Genomic DNA, 17,404 nt, shown 5'->3' with positions numbered 1-17,404 from the left:
GCATCTTACCGATGTACTAAGTGAAAGTTTTCTATTTCAATATTTCCTGATTTATTAATGATTTAATTCTAAAAGCAGACAGATGGACGGACGGTCAAATTTGGTTTTATTCAAATTTATGCATTCCTTAGTCGCTCTTATATGTATGTTTTTAATTGTGTTGAAGTCGAAGCGACACCCAATTCAAGTTTCGTCGAAAGGACAACAAAAACATTTTGAAATTGATGAAAATCTAATCTTCAAAATTTTTAAAATACAATGTGAAGTTACGATAAATGCTTTAAAAGCAAAAGTTAGCTGCTAGAGCCGATAGTTTAGCCTAGATATGCTCTGGTCTAGAAGGCCAGACTTTTTTCGTTTTCTAAAAATTGAAATATTTTTTTTTTTAAGTATTTTCAATTAAAATTTCTAAATTCTTCTTCTTCGTCTTCTATCTTTAAAATAATAATTAATGAATGTTTTACAATATTTTTTTCTTCTATTGAAAATATTTAAGAATTTGATTTAAAATAATAATGAATAGATATAATTTGTTTTCACAATCCGAGTATTAAGATACGTAATTTTAAATATTTTCAAATGGAATATTTCGAAGGTATGGCTGAGATGAGTGCTCAGTCGATCACAAAGCCATTACTTCCCTCCATCTCTTTCCCTCTCTTCAATTCGTTCTTACCGTCACCATATCGCATAGAATAGGAGACATTTCCTGAGTGATTGGTCATGTTAAAAAAAAAATTGTAAAACTTTTTTCCAAATATTAAAAAAATAACTTATAATGTCCTTAACAGTCTTTTATAGAAAATGCTCAAAAATAAGTTTTACAATTATATTTTTTCTTCGATTAATCCCGAGATATTCTAAATGATTAAGTGCGCAATTCAAATGATTTGAAGACTGTTCAGCTCTAAAGCATAAACCCAAGCCTTCATATACAATACCATGCACGACAGGGAAAAGGACGGATCTGGCAAAAAGAAAGTTCTCTAAAAAAGAGGACTTGAAATGGAGTAAATTAAAAAAAAAAAGAAAAAGTGGCTTCTGCCACTGAAGAATCGAAGATATTGAATTTATCGGCTTGTTTCGTTTCGCTTAGTGGAACACATTAGAGAGCTTCTGAGTTATGTATACTAAATCCATATACTTATGTCCGTTAGAATGCTTACGGTTCCAAAAGGTGACATTCTTAAAAAAAATTATTACACAAGAGAAAGAAGAGCAACTCACAATTCACGGTAAATGTTTATTTAATAACTCGATACTCGTAGCAGTGTAAGGAAAAAATTTATTAGTCTTTCGTCATAAAACCGCAAGAGGTAAACAAGGAAAAATGTTATATCGAGCCCCGGCCCACTATTAAGTATCTTACATCACTGCACTTAACACAGCTATTTATGTAAGGACCTTTTAAATAAGGCGAAAGTGGTGGCATTCAAAAACCGGTTGCTGTACCAAAATTCATCAATATTGTTCAAAAGTTGCCGCTTGTAAGTTGACGAACAGATGGACAGACAAGCTTACTTCGACTCAAAATGTGATTCTGGGTATTGCATACATCCCCACAAATTCAAGATAGATTTGTACGTGTTTGAAGGGCATAAAAAAATCCAACTTATAGAAAATCGATTGTTCTAAAATTTTTTTGGAAATATTTCGCAGTGAATTCTTAATAAAATGTTATTGGACAACCTAACTGACTTAACCGTATACAGATGTAAAGCAATATAAGGCCAGTGAGCTGATATTTATTTATACTCATTTATATCATATCAGATCTAAGATTTTGTTCCTAGGATTACAAAATCTTTTTTATTTTTTGCTCTATTTCAAATCAACTTTAGCATTAATTTTCTTTTGAAAGCAGCATAACATACAAATGGTGTAATTTAGTATTTAAAGTAATTTAAGATTTTCGGAAATGATTTTTTGTCTTTAACTAAAAATCCTAAAATTGATTTTATAAAGCCATAATTTTATTACTCTTAAATATATTTAATTTTTGACATATGTAGGAAATAAGCGAAACAAAAAGAGAGAAAAAAAAAAAAAAAATTAACGGTTATTAAAATTAAAAAAAAAAAAAGAAAACCTCAGGTACTTAGTTTGTGTGTAAAATATTATTTAAAAATAATTGAAATAGAAAAGAAAAAGAAGCTGCGCTTCAACGTATCCTCCCGACGCTCCTACATTCAATAGAATAAATTATGAAAACAAATGCTCGTTTCGATCATTATACTTGTTAAGCTCAAACTATACAATGTACGTCACAAATAGTTTATTAATATTCCAATGATTATTATTTTTTTTTATAAACTACTTTATAAAATGTGTGCGTTTTTTTCTTTTAAATACTTCCTTTTTTTATAGTACTAAGTTAATTCCGCATATATCCATATATATATATATATACATACATATATATATATTTATTTCAAAAAAAAAAAAATATATTTTTTTCTTATTTATTTCAAAATACTTTATATAGAGTTTAAATTTAAATACTTTTTTACATCATGAAACATTCCAATTTATATATATACATATAGGACGCGCCACAACCACTGTTTCTTTCTTTAATACATTTGTACTCATTGTCTTATGCTAAATTCTAGTTAAAAGGAAAATTTGAAAGTAATCACTTACCATATGCGTCCTGTTTTACGTGAAGTCATATCGGGCGATTTAGGAGTATTCTTAGTCGACATAACGGAGCTTTTTCCTCTATTGAGTTACAATTTATTTTAATATATATATACACACACACACACACAGCCACACACAATATATGTGTTTAAGTTGCACATTTTATTGATTACATCTACTTATGATTACTATATACAATTGTTCCGTAAGTGCTTGTGAATCTGCAAATCTATTATTATAAAACGGTTATAGCAACTGAATTGGAGAATCAACAAGGAAAAAAATTATATTAGAGGTTGCGGCCTGCCGTAAAATACTCTACGTTACCGTACAGCATTTCAAAATAAGGCATAATGTGGGAAGTGACCGAAAAGCTGGTCTGATCCGAATTATTTTCAATAGCGTCCACTCATTAGCCAATGTAACAAATTTCGTGAAAGTATCTCCAAATATGCGGCCCCTAGGGTAAATGCGAGAAAACAAGACGGACACACAAGCCAAAATGGATTCAAAAAGTGTTCGCCATATAATCAAAACAAGTCAGTGTATAGCACAAACGACGGACAGACGGACAGACAAGGTTAAATCGATTCAAAAAGTGATTCTGAAGTTCTTCTGAGTCTATTGCATACATCTGCACAAACTTCCTATACCCTTATACCCCAAGTACGATCATGAGCCCATGAGCACATCCAAAACAAGTGGACTTTATTATTATAAAACGATCTTCAAATATATTCTCCGGTCTTGGGAGATGTTTTTATAAAATAGTAGCCTGCTTGCTGACACGTCCACCATTAGTAAAGTACTTGAAAGTTTCTAATTGATATTTCAGTTCTTTGCAGGTGACTGCTAGTCACAAAATTCCAAACATTGTGGCGCAAAACTCTTCCAATAGTTATGTTCTATATAATTTTAATTAATATTCAGAAGTTAGATGGACTTAATTGGTTCTCACACTCACCAAAAATGACTAAATTGTGCATAAACTTGAGAGGTATAAATGCAAACTTTATCGGATAACCTATTACCGAACTATCCAATTTAACTAAAACGCCCGTTGCTAAGAAAAGCCGTATTAAGACTTACCTTTCAAACGCTTTCTAACGTAAAGGCAAACAATTTTTATCTTACGGTGAAAACTTTCAAATGCTTTTTAAGGCGAGATTAAAAGCAAAGACACCCAGAAGATTTCTAGGTAGGATTCACCTCAAAGCGAAACATTTATTTTTAGATGCTTTCCAAAAATTTGTTTGACGGTTGAATGTTTAAACAATTTCTTAGTTAATACGTGAAATTATTCAGAAATTTCTTCCGAGTTAAAATATGATATCAATAACTTTCCCGAATAATTATTTAATCACATTTTTAGTGACGATTGGTAAAACAACAAAAAAAATGAGGGTTTTCATTACCTAGAAATTTCTTAAAAAAAAAAAAATAAAAAAAAACATGTTTAATACAAATTATTAAGAGTAATTAAAAACAATTATAAAAATTGGTTCTGATTGGTGTTGGGATTAATAATAAATTCTTTAATTTATTCATTTTTAAAAGTAATCTTTTAAAATATACTTATTAAAAAAAAAAAAAAATGACAAAATTATTTAAACAAGAAATTGTAATTTTCTCAATATTTTACATATACTTTTTTTTTTATTATTTTTTTTTTTTTTTATCTAAGTATAGATTGTTTTTATCTTGAAAATTGTAAAAAAAAAAAAAAAATTACTGCAACACAAGAAATACTCATTAAAACATATTATTATCTAAGTTTATTCCTTTTCTATGCGTGAACTACAATTTTTTTTTAAATATTATTTTAAATGTAATTTTTTATATGTGTAAAAAAAAAAAATTTGTAAAAATATTTAATTTTTTTAAATAATGTATAATAAAGCTATAAAAAACAAACTCAAAAATTTCTTTATATTCAAGTTTTTCGTCTTAAATATTTCCATAATTTATTTGTACAATTTTTTTTTATTTTAATTTTTTTTGTTTTTTTTAAATTTTTGTAGCTTTTTTGCTTTTTATATTTTCTTTTATAATTTTTAGCATTTTCTTTAAAGTGAGTATTTAATAAATTATATTTCTCTAAAAATTTTTTACTTTTTACATTTTATTAAAATAAAAAATTTAAAAAAAAAACTACTTGCACCGATTTTTTTTAATGAAATTCGATTTAGAGAATTTAAATAAAAAAAAAAATCTTTCATTTAAAAATATTTATATTCTTTTAATTTTTTCTTTTACTAATACATTTTTCTTTTTTTTTCTTTTTCTTTAATTTTTAGATACAATTTTCTCTGCCCAAGATGATCTCAATGTCAGCAATGCTTCTAATAGTAAAATGGTTGCCGGTAATACTACCGCTGCCTCTCTTACTGGTTCTATTAATTCTACGCAAAGTGAATCGCGCATACGGGTACGGAATTGGATAATGTTGGCTGATCAATCGGTTCTCGAGAAAACAGCAGCCAATGAAACCTCAAGCGGTATGTGAAACATAAAAAAAAAAATTATTTTCTATTCGAAATATTATTTTTATATTAATTTATATAAATATATATATGTGTACACATGAACATATATATATATATATATATATATATGTGCATATTTACATGTGTATATATGTGCATATATGTATGTATATTTATTGATATATGATTATTCATATATATATATCCGTAATTAGATATATCCCACGAAGCTGATAGACGCAGTAACTACTGTAGAATATATCCTAAAAACTTCTATTGAACTCGTTCCGTTTATTCTTAAATAAAACTTCTCGGTTTGCTCACAAACTACAACCTCATGATCAGCCGAGGCTGCCCATTGACCATTGTTTCGTTTTACGAAATGCTTCATCTATTTATCTAAGATATCTTGTTGTCTTTTCATGAGAATATTTTTTATATAGAAGTTAAGATCCGAAAAATAGACTTCTATGCTCCAAAGTTAATGCAATAAGTTTATATGTCAAGTCTGCGTTCTACAGCGATTTCCACCATAAAATGCTACAAGAGAGCAATTACAATTTCTTCTCAGAATGTATTTTGGAGTAGCCGTGTGGTGTCGATTGGCTGGTTAGTTTCAATTCGCGACGGAGGGCCTTTGTCTTTGTCCATGATCCAAATCTCGGTTAACTTAGGTAACCGCACATGGACGGTTGAATTCGGCGTTTAACGATTCTCAAACCTTAAAAGCATATTGTTGCCAATTGTTTACATTCCAGTTCCAATTAATTTTAAAATTTTAAGGGTTAATAATGTGTTTCTTTAGGTTTGAATGATCGATTCCGGGTTTGATGACTTTCGCAAGTACGCTTAAATGTGACTTAGCAGTCTTCTCATTATGTTTGTTATAATTTATTCTGTTGTGTTTAAGTAACTATGATGCCTTTCAAAATGCAAAAAAAAGTAAACGTCTTCGATACCATTGTTCAATGCAACTCGTAAATGGCTTGCTATCATAAGTATTTATGGTAAATTTTGATCTAATCATAAGCAGTTAATGAAATGATAGAAAAATTATCGATATTTCTTCAAAGTTGTTTGAATTACTAGCGTATGCGGGCAAACTATGCCTTAAGTGCTACTCTACTCTATATGCGCATGCGCGTCCCCAATTTCAAGTTTCGATGTCGAAAGAATTCCGTTTAAAATCTTTAAATTAATACATTTCCTTGTTACTGAATCCATAAAAAAAATTTAGGGGTATATTCTGACTTTGGACTTCAATCGGTCACTAGTCATAAAAGAAACCAGTGTGTTCTCTTCTTATATTTGTTAAAATCTTCTCTCAATTTTCGTAATAATAGCCATAAGAAAATGTTCCGATATCAGTTTTACGGCTATTCAGCATATGTTGAGGTATCGAACATGAATATGTAAAGGTTCTTGTGCTTTGTTGAAGAATGCTTTGGAAAAATTCTCTTATAATACTGTGATCAAAAAGTAAAACCAATATTGTAAGTTAACTTGCGCGGGTACATATAGGTAGTCTTGCGATAGTACCTGTGTCAAGCGGTTGCCTGCAAATCTGAAAGAAAGATATTAAATTTAAAATCGCGTTAGGCGTCGAAGTAAATTTTGTTTTCTTTACTACATTTTGTGTTGAAAAGATTTATTCAACAGCCCTTAAGGCAAATATGTGGAACTTGCAGTTAGCAAAGCATACATAATAACTATGTTTTGCCTAAAAGTGTTAGAAGTATGTAATGAAAATAAGCGCAGGCTTACTATTCTTTAATTTATTTGCTTGGACGATTTGTTTGTTTAGCTATCCTATATTTGATATGTTAATGTTCAAGGAAAAATTTAACATTTGGAAAGTTGAAATCTTTCCAAGTAGGAAGAATATTCTAGGAAAATAATATAGAGTTGTCTTTGTCCCCTTAAATTATGGATTTTTCAAAAAAAAAAAAAAAAAAAAACAAATATATGCTTCTTCTACGAAGACTAACCTTCTTCTCCTTCTTCTACTTCGGCCGGCGTTAGTGTTCAACATCCTTGATCGCAAATGTTACTTTTTCATGGACGCAATCTTATCATTTCATAGATTCATATATATATATATATATATGTTTATTAGTTACAAAGTGTATTTCAACCGATATGAGCATTAGCCGTAGACATGAAAATTTCAAACACTTTAAACATGAAAGCACCATAGAAACACCGGTTAATCACGAACCAGGATGGATAAGGCCTTTCACTTTAGAGGATTCAAGCGTTTAGAAATCTTTGACTTTATGGTAAAAGCACTCACCATCAAAGTGGATGAAGTTATAGGTCTCATTTTCGGAAACGGATCATTGTTACCATAGTTTGTTGTTGTAGTAGTAATTTATATTGACTAATCGAAAATGCCCAGACACTCGCTGTGGAACATTTAACTATACTTCAGATATGCGATTCATAAGTTTACTTGTCCACTTTCTAGCGGTAAACGATTTCTATGTGGTGGCTTCTTTATAAAATGCTTTCCATGTATGAAGTTTAGATCAAAGCTTAACATTTAACGATTGGCCAGACACCCAGTAGATTGCGATTCCCACGTCTCTATACCTTTCTCTTTCCTCATATGGATAACTCCGGCAAAAATAGATCATCGTAGACTTGTCTCTCCACAACAATACAAAAATCTAAGACTAGAAAATCGTTGAACCTTGATATCTTGATATCTTGAACTTTTCCATTATCTATAATTTTCTACTCGTTCAGTTCACTGCTATCGGCTGTGGCTTATATCTAAGTATCGGATTGAACCGATATTTTTACAAAAGATTTTCTTTAATTTAATGAAATTATTGAATAACTTAATATTATTTATAGTTTGTATATATTTATCTTGTTTTTTCTTTTTTTCATAATCTTTTCTATCATCTTGAAATAATTTTAATTTTACTTTATGTTGTTTTCTTAAAATTTTGTTTTTCTTTTTTTCAGTACTTTGTTGTAATTATTCGTAGGCTTTTTGCTCTATCTCAACTCGTTTGGTATTTGTTTAAATATTTCTTTTTTTTAAAACGCTACCTTTTCTTTTTGCCAAAAACAAAAAGTTATTTTAATTTTTCATTAAAAAAAAAAACAAAACAAAAATTTTTATACAAAATTTAACAAACATTCTTTCTTATCGAAACTAACTTTAATTCCACCTTTAATACTACTACCACTAAACCAGAATCCTTAACCCTGAACAATAATAACAATAATAACATTGAGGCTGGACTAACATCAATTACCACTAATACCGCAACTACGAATGTAGCTACCAGTACAAGTTGTGGTAGTGCCGGAGGATCCAATTGTAATCAAATTACCGCGCCACCCCTATTACAATTGAAACCGAAGATGACTCTCGATCCGAATACACAGGCAACTATGACACGTATTGGTAGCATTGGTCGTACTACTATAGCTTGTATAACACCCGCTGGTACGGGACCGGTGGTCGGTTCGCATAACGGTAGTGTTGGTATGAATACTGCGGCCGCGTTAGCTGCTGCCGGTGTTGAACTGGACACTGTCGACGATAGCATGACAGAAGTTATAGTGAAAATTGAAAATTCCGCTTCATCGATAAATGATGAAGACGAAGAAGCACACGAAGAGAGCGAGGAACCCGATGATGATGATACTGAATTAAACTATGATATTAAATTATCCAGTCCCATGGAATGGTCTTTAGATGCTGTAAAAATCGAGCAAGAAGAAGAATTTGAAGATATATTATCAGCTGGTCAGGATCTCGCCGATGAAGATTTATTGACAACAGCAGCGGCTTCAGCTAAATTAGCTGCTGAGTCAAATGATGCTAACAATATGCCACGTAAAAGGCGCACTTTATTAATGAAAAAATCATCAGCCATGAATTCGCCAGCAGCGGCTGTAACCCATATCGAACTGCAGACACCGGAACAATTATTAGAACAACAACAACACTTGCAGAATTTACAGCTTAAACCCAATTTACCGGTTCAAATTAAATTACATTCCATACCGGCCACAATAACTACTATTACACCGCAAATGCCTCGGTCCACGGCACCGCCCTTGGCACCTCTTACTCCTAAACCACTCGAGACCCCCAGAAATGTATCCAATATGAAATCCGCTGATTATCAATCTATGCTCTCTAAGGATAAGCGTTATCGTATTTTGGTACAAAATCAACGCATGCGCAAAGAATCCCTCGAACATTCCCAAGATATGATCTATAATGCTGACATTGAAAAGCCCTGGGTATGCCGTAATTGCAATCGCAATTATAAATGGAAAAATAGTTTAAAATGTCATTTGAAAAACGAATGTGGCCAACCACCGCGTTATTTTTGCAGTAAATTGTGTGGTTATGCCACCAATGTTCATAGTAACTTAAAACGTCATTTAAACACAAAATGCCGCGATCGTAACGAGGAGGAGAATGCAACAAATCAAAATTTAGCCCAACAATCACCACAGCAGCAACAACAACAGCAGCAGCAGCAGCAGCAGCAGCAGCAATCGTCTCAGCAACAGCAATCACAAACGCAATCGCAATCTCAATCGCAATTAATGTCACGTCAATCTGCCGCCGCCGTTGCCGCTATTGTAAATGATAATAATCCGACCATTGTACCCAGTACTACTACTACTACGATGACCTCGTCTTCAACGGGGGCCACCGAACAGGGTAGTACTTCGTATACGTTGGTCTTACAAAAAAGTGAATAGAAGTGAGTACACGTTCGAGAACGAGTCTTACGTATGCTACGTCGCAAAAATTATAGAAAACGATATTAACATGACCATGAGAGAAAGGGTGAGAGAAAGAGGAAAAGAGAAAAAGTGCATACGAAAAACTCGTAATTATTATTTTATTTTTTTTTTTTTTTTTTCCTTTTTAAATTAGTATATAATGTATGTATATGGATGAGTGTAGGTTTATACAAAATTTTGTGGCGTGCAATGTTGTCAACGTTTTTTTTGTAACGATTTTTCATCTAAAGAAACAAGATAAGTATTCCAAAAGGGCAAAGAACTGTAACAAGCTTGTATAATGTCTTTCTCTCCTTTCAAATAGATTTGCATTTAAGTTTTGAAGAACGTTCAGCGAAATTTTTAATAAACATTTTTTTTTCTTTTCTTTTTAATATTTTATAAAACCATTTTTTGTTTTTTTATATTGTTTAATTAAAAAAATAATTTTATTCATTTTTATTAATTTCATTGTTTGTTATATGTTTTTGATTATATGCTAATAATATTTTCTGCAATTTTTTTCTAAATTTTTTTTTTTTTTTTTTTTTTTTTGTTTTACCACGTTACGATTTTTTATTCTTCTTATCCTTTGAATTTGTTTGCTTGCTGTATGTGAAATTTTAGTTAATAAGAGTCAGTTTTCAAAAATATAATATTTTAGATATAAGCAGTGATTAGGTTTTCAGGTATCTGCATCTTTAATACAAAATATTCACATTTAATGAACTATAGTTTATAGAAAAAAGTCAATTCATGTCAAGTTGAAATTTAAAAAAAAAAAGAAAAGAAGATGATTGAATGAATGAATGATGAGCACACTTAACACAGAACAATTTTGACAAGCAACCAAAAAAAAAAGCAAAAAAATTTTTTCGCATTTTAATATATTTCCTTAAAAATAATATTGGAAAAATGAAAAATTTTTCTTAGTTATTTTTTTTTAATACAACTTCAAAATATTTTGAATGAAATATCAATTTATACATCTCTTACCTACCTACATTAGAGTGTTTAGTGATGATTTTGAAAAAATATTTTTTTCTTCAGAGAATTTTATTATGAAATAAGTTCACATTGTCGTGAAGTAACCCGAGATGGCCTCCCAATTTATTCTTATATTAGTATATTTGGAAGACATTCGCTTCTTAAAATGATTTCCAAGTTCACTATGTTTCTTATTCTAACCTTACGATCCTCAAGTTCACAAATGTTCTTTTTAACTTAATCTCAATTGGGAAGGAATTTTGTAGCTTTTTGAATTTTCAAATAAAAAGAATTTAAATGGCTTTATACTAGTACTTAGGTTAATTGTTTTTATCTTGTAACTGAGCCTCATTTCTACTTAAGATCTTTCTTAAGTTCAAGATGTTGGTTATCTAACCTCAATTAAGTTTTGTTCCTTTTTAATACGAACATATTCTTCTTTTTTTTTCTGTTTTGATACTGCAATTGGTCCTTAAGACCATTTTCAAATTTAAGATATTCGTTAATTAATCTTAACCCGTAGGAAGTTTACCGCACGAGGCGTTCAAAGTTATTTTAACTTAGTACAACTATCCCAGTTTGTTTTTTTTGTTTCATTGAGCTTATAAGCAATTTTAAAATGTTCTTTATTAAAATCCAATCAAATAAAGTTTTATTGTTTGTTTTTAAATCTTCTTATATAATTTTTTCGTTTACGCATGTACATTGCACATCTCTTTATGAAAATATTATACAAGCTTGGCTTTAGTTGTTTAAAATGAACCCAGCAATTATTATGCAAATTGTAAATTCAAAACCAAAAAAAAACAAAAACCATTGAAAATATCAATTTAATTCATTAATAATTTTCTATATAATGTGAAAGGACTTCAAGATTGTCCAAAGTTACGAAATATTATCTCAAAGTTCATAATACATTTATAACATTACTTAACAATATTTTATATTTGAATTGACAAAAAAAAAAAAAAAAAAAAAATGTAAAACATTAACTTTAATTAATTTCATTTCGAAGCCATAACTAATATTTCTCATTACGAAACAGAAATTTCTAGTCGTTATTGCAGGCAATGGAATTAATCATTTTTTAATTAATTACAATTTATTTTAATTTTAAAAATTAAAAAAAAATTAAACAAACAATTACTTTTTGCTAGTCATTTGCAAAACAAAGAACTTTTTTAAAATACTTGAAAAGTTTGTTTAGGGCTTACTTTAAAAATGAAAAAAAAAAATATATATATATAGTTTAATTAGTTTATTTTTATTTGTCAATATTTAATATGTTAATGTATTATCTATCTATTTATCAGTCTTGCAAATGTATATTTAAAGCTTAGAGTTTATTAAAAAAAACCAAAAAAAAAAAAATACAAAAAAAATATATATACAAACCTAGTCGAAACCCTAAACCTTTTTTTAGAGAAAATTATTATTATAATTATTATGAAAACTTTAAATTATTGAAAACAAAAAACAAATACTTCTCTAGTCAATCGATTATCAATTTAATTTCTTAAAAATAAAAATTAAAACGATAATGAATAAAATAACACAAAATAAAAATAAATTAAAGAAAAATACTAAAAAAATAAATAATTAAAAAAATAATTGTAAAAGAAAATAAATGAATAAAGCCAAACAATTAATTATTAAAATAATTCGGATGAAATAAAATCAAGGGAAATGGAGATAAAAAAAAAGAAAATTGATTAAAAATAAAATAAACAAAAACTATAAATTAGGCAAAAAAAGAATAAACATTAAGAACAATAAAAAAGATTCATAAAACTCAATAAATTAACTCAACTGGAATGGCTTAACATAAAACTTATATAAATAGTATAATAAACAAATAAATAAAAGAACACAGAAAAAAAAACTTAAAATAAAATAATAAAAATTAATAAATCAATCAATAAAATTACTTAAAGGCTTATATAAAATCAAATTTAAATAATTATATGCTGAATTTCTACTTAAATCGACTAAGAGTTGATATCGTAAAAAGTCCAAAAAAGAAAAATAATAATTTTTTTTTTCGTTATTAGTATAATTTACCTAGACCAAAGAAATAAATTCTAGGACTAAAAGGACAGAATAAGCACTAGAAACCAAGCCAGATTTGATTTCATAGTATATACAAATCCTTGAGGGATAGTATTCGAGCTATTTATTATACTGCTTTTAGGATCTTTTTATAAATATTTGCTTTAAGTTATAACTTAACTTTTGTTAGAAGAGACGACAATATTTTGTTTATTATGGGTACAGAACTCTATACAGTTAAAAAGACGGACGGTAATATTTCGCAGCCATGAGCTAATCCAACAGATATAGGCAGATGAATGGGCAGACGGACAGGAAGACATTGCAAAATCATTTCAAAATCTTACCTTCGTTGTGGGGGTGTCGTAAACGTAAGTTAAAATGTTATCAATGGAAGCTCTTTCTTACCTTCTTTGGGTGTTATCAAGGGAAAGACAACTCTTTGCTTATAAAATTTTTCTTATGCCAACATATTAAATAATGTCATCAATTTTCATTTTTTTCAATATTTTGAATAATCGCGCCCTCTTCTCATTTGTAAATAGAACAATTTTCCTTTTTTGAATTTTTTTTCAAAACTAAAATTGGCTCGAGTAAGAATGTGGTCTTAATCAACTTATTGGGACTATAAAATATGCCATTCGATACAAAATGTTTTGAAACTTTCTTTCTTTAGCTAAGCTATTTTCCAAGGGCCTTTCTGTCCCGACCCAGCTTTCTGAATTACAAAAAAAAAAGTTTTCACAAAGAAAAATATGAAAAGTTTACTATATACGGAGTTTATAAAAAAAATCAATTCTAAGTCGATTTACAATTAAATTCGTAAATAAATACATATACATTTGTATCTGAACATGTATATCTATCTGTATATAAACATGTATATATGTATATAAACATAAATATATGTGCATATTAACATATATATATGTATATAAATACGAATGTATGTGTGTAAAAACGTATGCATATACAAACATATATATGTATTTATGTATATATGTCTATGTATGTGATTGTATGTATATACAGAAATGTTTATACACGTATACATATACATATATGTATATACATATGTTTGCACACACACGCACACATATATATGTTTACATAGATATATATTTGCTTATACACATATATATTATATATTTGTATACATATATGCAAATGTTTATAAATATATTGCATATATATATATATAAATGTGTGTATGTTTATATAAATGTATATATGTGTTTACTTACGTATTTGTACATGTTATATACATACATGTTTGTATACACATATATGAATGTATGTGTATGTATATATGTTTGTATAAATAAATGTTTGCTTATACACATAAACATATATATATATATATATATATAAACATATATATATATATGAACATTATGCAGATTTATTTTGGCATTTTACTATAAACTAACATAACAGTTTAATAAAACAAACTCTAATTGCAATATATTGTAAATTGAATTTGAAAAAAACAAAAAAAAAATAAATATAATTTATATATATTATCTTCAATACGGAACACAAACGCATATAGTATGTCGTTAATAAAAAACAAAAAAAATTAACAATTATGAAAAACTTCTAAAATAAATTATTTTAAGCATAACTAACTATCACCAAAAACACATAATGATAAATACTTACAACACTTGAACACGGACACTTGCATAAACATATATATATATATACATATATATGTCTATATACATACTTGCATCTATATATATGTATAAAGATATGTATATGTATATGCATATATAAATCATATTAAAACACATGCATATTGAAAATAATATAATTCAAGAAATAAATTCTGAAAAAAAAAACAAATAAAACAAAAAGGCCTTTTATTTTTCATAAGAAATAACACTAAAAAAAAGAAACAATTAAAAAATTTCCCTTTCAATCCTAATTGCTCCTCAAAAGTCCTTTTTAAATAAATTCCCCAGAGCTTGATTTTTACTTTACATTAAAATTTTTTTTTTTTTAATTTTAAACAAATTTTTTTTAAATTTTTACTAACCAATTTTTTCTTTCAGGTACGTGTTTGATGTAGAACAACCACACAACTCCCACCCTAAGAATGCAAGCAAAAAAAAAAAAAAAAAAATACAAACAAACGCGATGTTGTTTCTTCATCTCCATCCAATCTAAAGTAGTGTGTAAAACAATCTCTCTTCTACTACTACCACTACTACTACTAGTACTACCACTACTACTATTCTCTGTACTATGCCTGCCTGTCAACTTTAGGTTCTAGAGCAGTTAATCGTTTTGTTTTATACATAGAAATAAATATAAAAATATATTTTTTTTGTTTCTTTTATAAAATTATGTGTAGAGTAAAATTATAATAATCGAAATTATATTCATATTTATATATTTATATGTATTTATATATATACATATAATAATAATTTTTTTTTTTCATTCTTTTTATGTGTATATTGTTTACTCGTTTTTTTATATGTAATTAAGAATAATAATTTTTAAATTATTATTTAATTTTATTTTGAACTTTAGCATGATTACCGTTTTTTAAGGAAAAACTAAATAGAAAAAAAATTTTTTTTATTTATGTTTTTTTTAACTGCTATTATTTAAAGAAAGAAAAAAAAAACAATTAAAAAAAACTAGGGATAAATTCAAAAACTTAAATCAGTTCTATGTCCGTATTAATTGAGAATTAAATTTTATATTGAAAATGACTCTCAAATCGTCTGCTCTTAAAAAGAGATCAAGAATGTGTTCATTTCTGTCGTATCATCTAGGAGAATATATTTCAAACATTCTAAAGTACGTCCACGCTAAGCCATGTCAACATGTCTCTTCTCCTCTTCTTGACGAAATCAAAACTGAACTAAGTCTGATTCACCCACAAACACTCTTACAAAGGTGAGAACCGAAAGCCAGTCCATATTTCCAACAATTGACTATTTTCGCCCAAATAATTGCGAAAAAAAAAAAAAAAAAAAAAAAAAACATTAAATAGTTCATATATATTATTATTATTATTATAAATTGTATCATATATCGACCTGTAGTACCGTAGAATATTTTAATGTTTTCATATTTAATGCAAAATAATCCCCATAGATTAGTCTTCGGTTCAGCGGCATAAGTCTAAAATGTGGTAAAAATCTGTTCAGCTAATTCTTCCGGGCTAAAGGCTATCAAGTCGCAGAAGTCACAACGAAAAAAAAGATGCCTTGATGTTGTTTAGAATTATAGGTTATAGGTTAAATAAAGTTGTGATAGCAAAGGAAAAAAAAAGCTTCGTCCAAATAACTTGGACTGGGTTTCATGAATTTAATTTAAAAATGTTCAAGATTTTTTCACTGATAAAAAGGAACTAAGAGGCAGAGTTTACTTTGATTGTTGCTGTACTCAGTTGGTGCTTAGTCGGTAAAGGTATAATAGTTACAGATTGAGAACGTATACCCACTGGCCCGCGGCCATTTCCCTATCTATTTCCTTTTCTCCGCTTCTTAGGGGACATTCCCTAAGGGTTTATACTAATTATATTTACAAAAAAAAAAAAAAACATTTCGAAATATGGCTGATAAAGAAAATTTGAAAAATTCGATGTCAGCTTTTCGTAAACGAAGAAATTGAAATTTTTATATAATTTACTTAAAATGGTGATGGATATGTAAAAGGTTTACCATGTGATGTTTTATAGTATGTATATTTTTATTTTTTATTATTTTTTTTATTTATTTCTGTTTTAATATGTTTTAATTAATTTATTATTTTTTTATAGTATTATTTCATTTCAGCTTTTTTATAAAAGAACCGGAAACTTTATACCACAAAATTTGGCCGACAATTCTTGTTGAAGTCGTTGTTGTAGTTGTTGTTGTTGTCACACAAAATTCGAAATTTCCAGTTACCGGTTCTTTTCTCTACTACAACTATTTTCCTTACAATATAATAATAATCAAAAAAAAAAAAAAAAAATTTTTTATATATAAAACAGGTAATTTTTCTCCCTATTTACAAGAAATGTATTTTGTTTTAATATAATGTTAAGAGCATGCGTATTTAATTTATACAAAAAAAAAAACCAAAAAATTAAAATTTACTTAACGTATCTTTTACAAAAAACGCTTACTACTTGAAAGTTTCTATCTGTATGTAAACTTTTGAAGTAAGCTAGAATTCTATCTGAAATGAAAGGAAAAGAAGGAGATGCTTTCTCTATTGTACTTTCTATTAGCTCTATTATTAAATTCGACTAAACATTTTGACAATCGATACAAAAGTTTTATCAATTGTTGATATAAATAAGTCGTACAAATTTAGTTTCATATTATGAACATATGTATCCATAAGGCAAAGTCTACTTCAAATTCGTAATCATGAGCAAAGATCACAAGGGCCATCTCTTGGGTATACGAGTTGATAAGAATCGAGACAACCAAGTCAATGCTCGCGAACTCAAATCTTAAGTGTCG

At 28.1% G+C, this 17,404-nt stretch overlaps 2 protein-coding genes across 2 annotated transcripts in view; both read left to right on the top strand.

The window, feature by feature from the left end:
• The window catches only part of LOC119638590 (longitudinals lacking protein, isoforms J/P/Q/S/Z), a 109,427-nt gene extending 99,462 nt beyond the window's left edge, over positions 1–9,965 (top strand). The window contains exons 5-6 of the mRNA XM_038035456.1: positions 4,941–5,141; positions 8,338–9,965. Of these exons, the coding sequence (XP_037891384.1) occupies positions 4,941–5,141; positions 8,338–9,869 (1,733 nt within the window). The 3' untranslated portion in view covers positions 9,870–9,965. The remainder of the gene's footprint in view (positions 1–4,940; positions 5,142–8,337) is intronic.
• Positions 9,966–17,308: 7,343 nt separating this feature from the next.
• LOC119638601 (longitudinals lacking protein, isoforms A/B/D/L-like) overlaps positions 17,309–17,404 on the top strand; it is a 4,707-nt gene continuing 4,611 nt past the window's right edge. The window contains exon 1 of the mRNA XM_038035468.1: positions 17,309–17,339. Within this exon, the coding sequence (XP_037891396.1) occupies positions 17,309–17,339 (31 nt within the window). The remainder of the gene's footprint in view (positions 17,340–17,404) is intronic.

The sequence above is a fragment of the Glossina fuscipes genome, unplaced genomic scaffold (genome assembly GCF_014805625.2).
Source record: "Glossina fuscipes isolate IAEA_lab_2018 unplaced genomic scaffold, Yale_Gfus_2 91, whole genome shotgun sequence".
NCBI lineage: Eukaryota > Metazoa > Arthropoda > Insecta > Diptera > Glossinidae > Glossina > Glossina fuscipes.
This window is presented reverse-complemented; position numbering and strand designations above follow the sequence as displayed.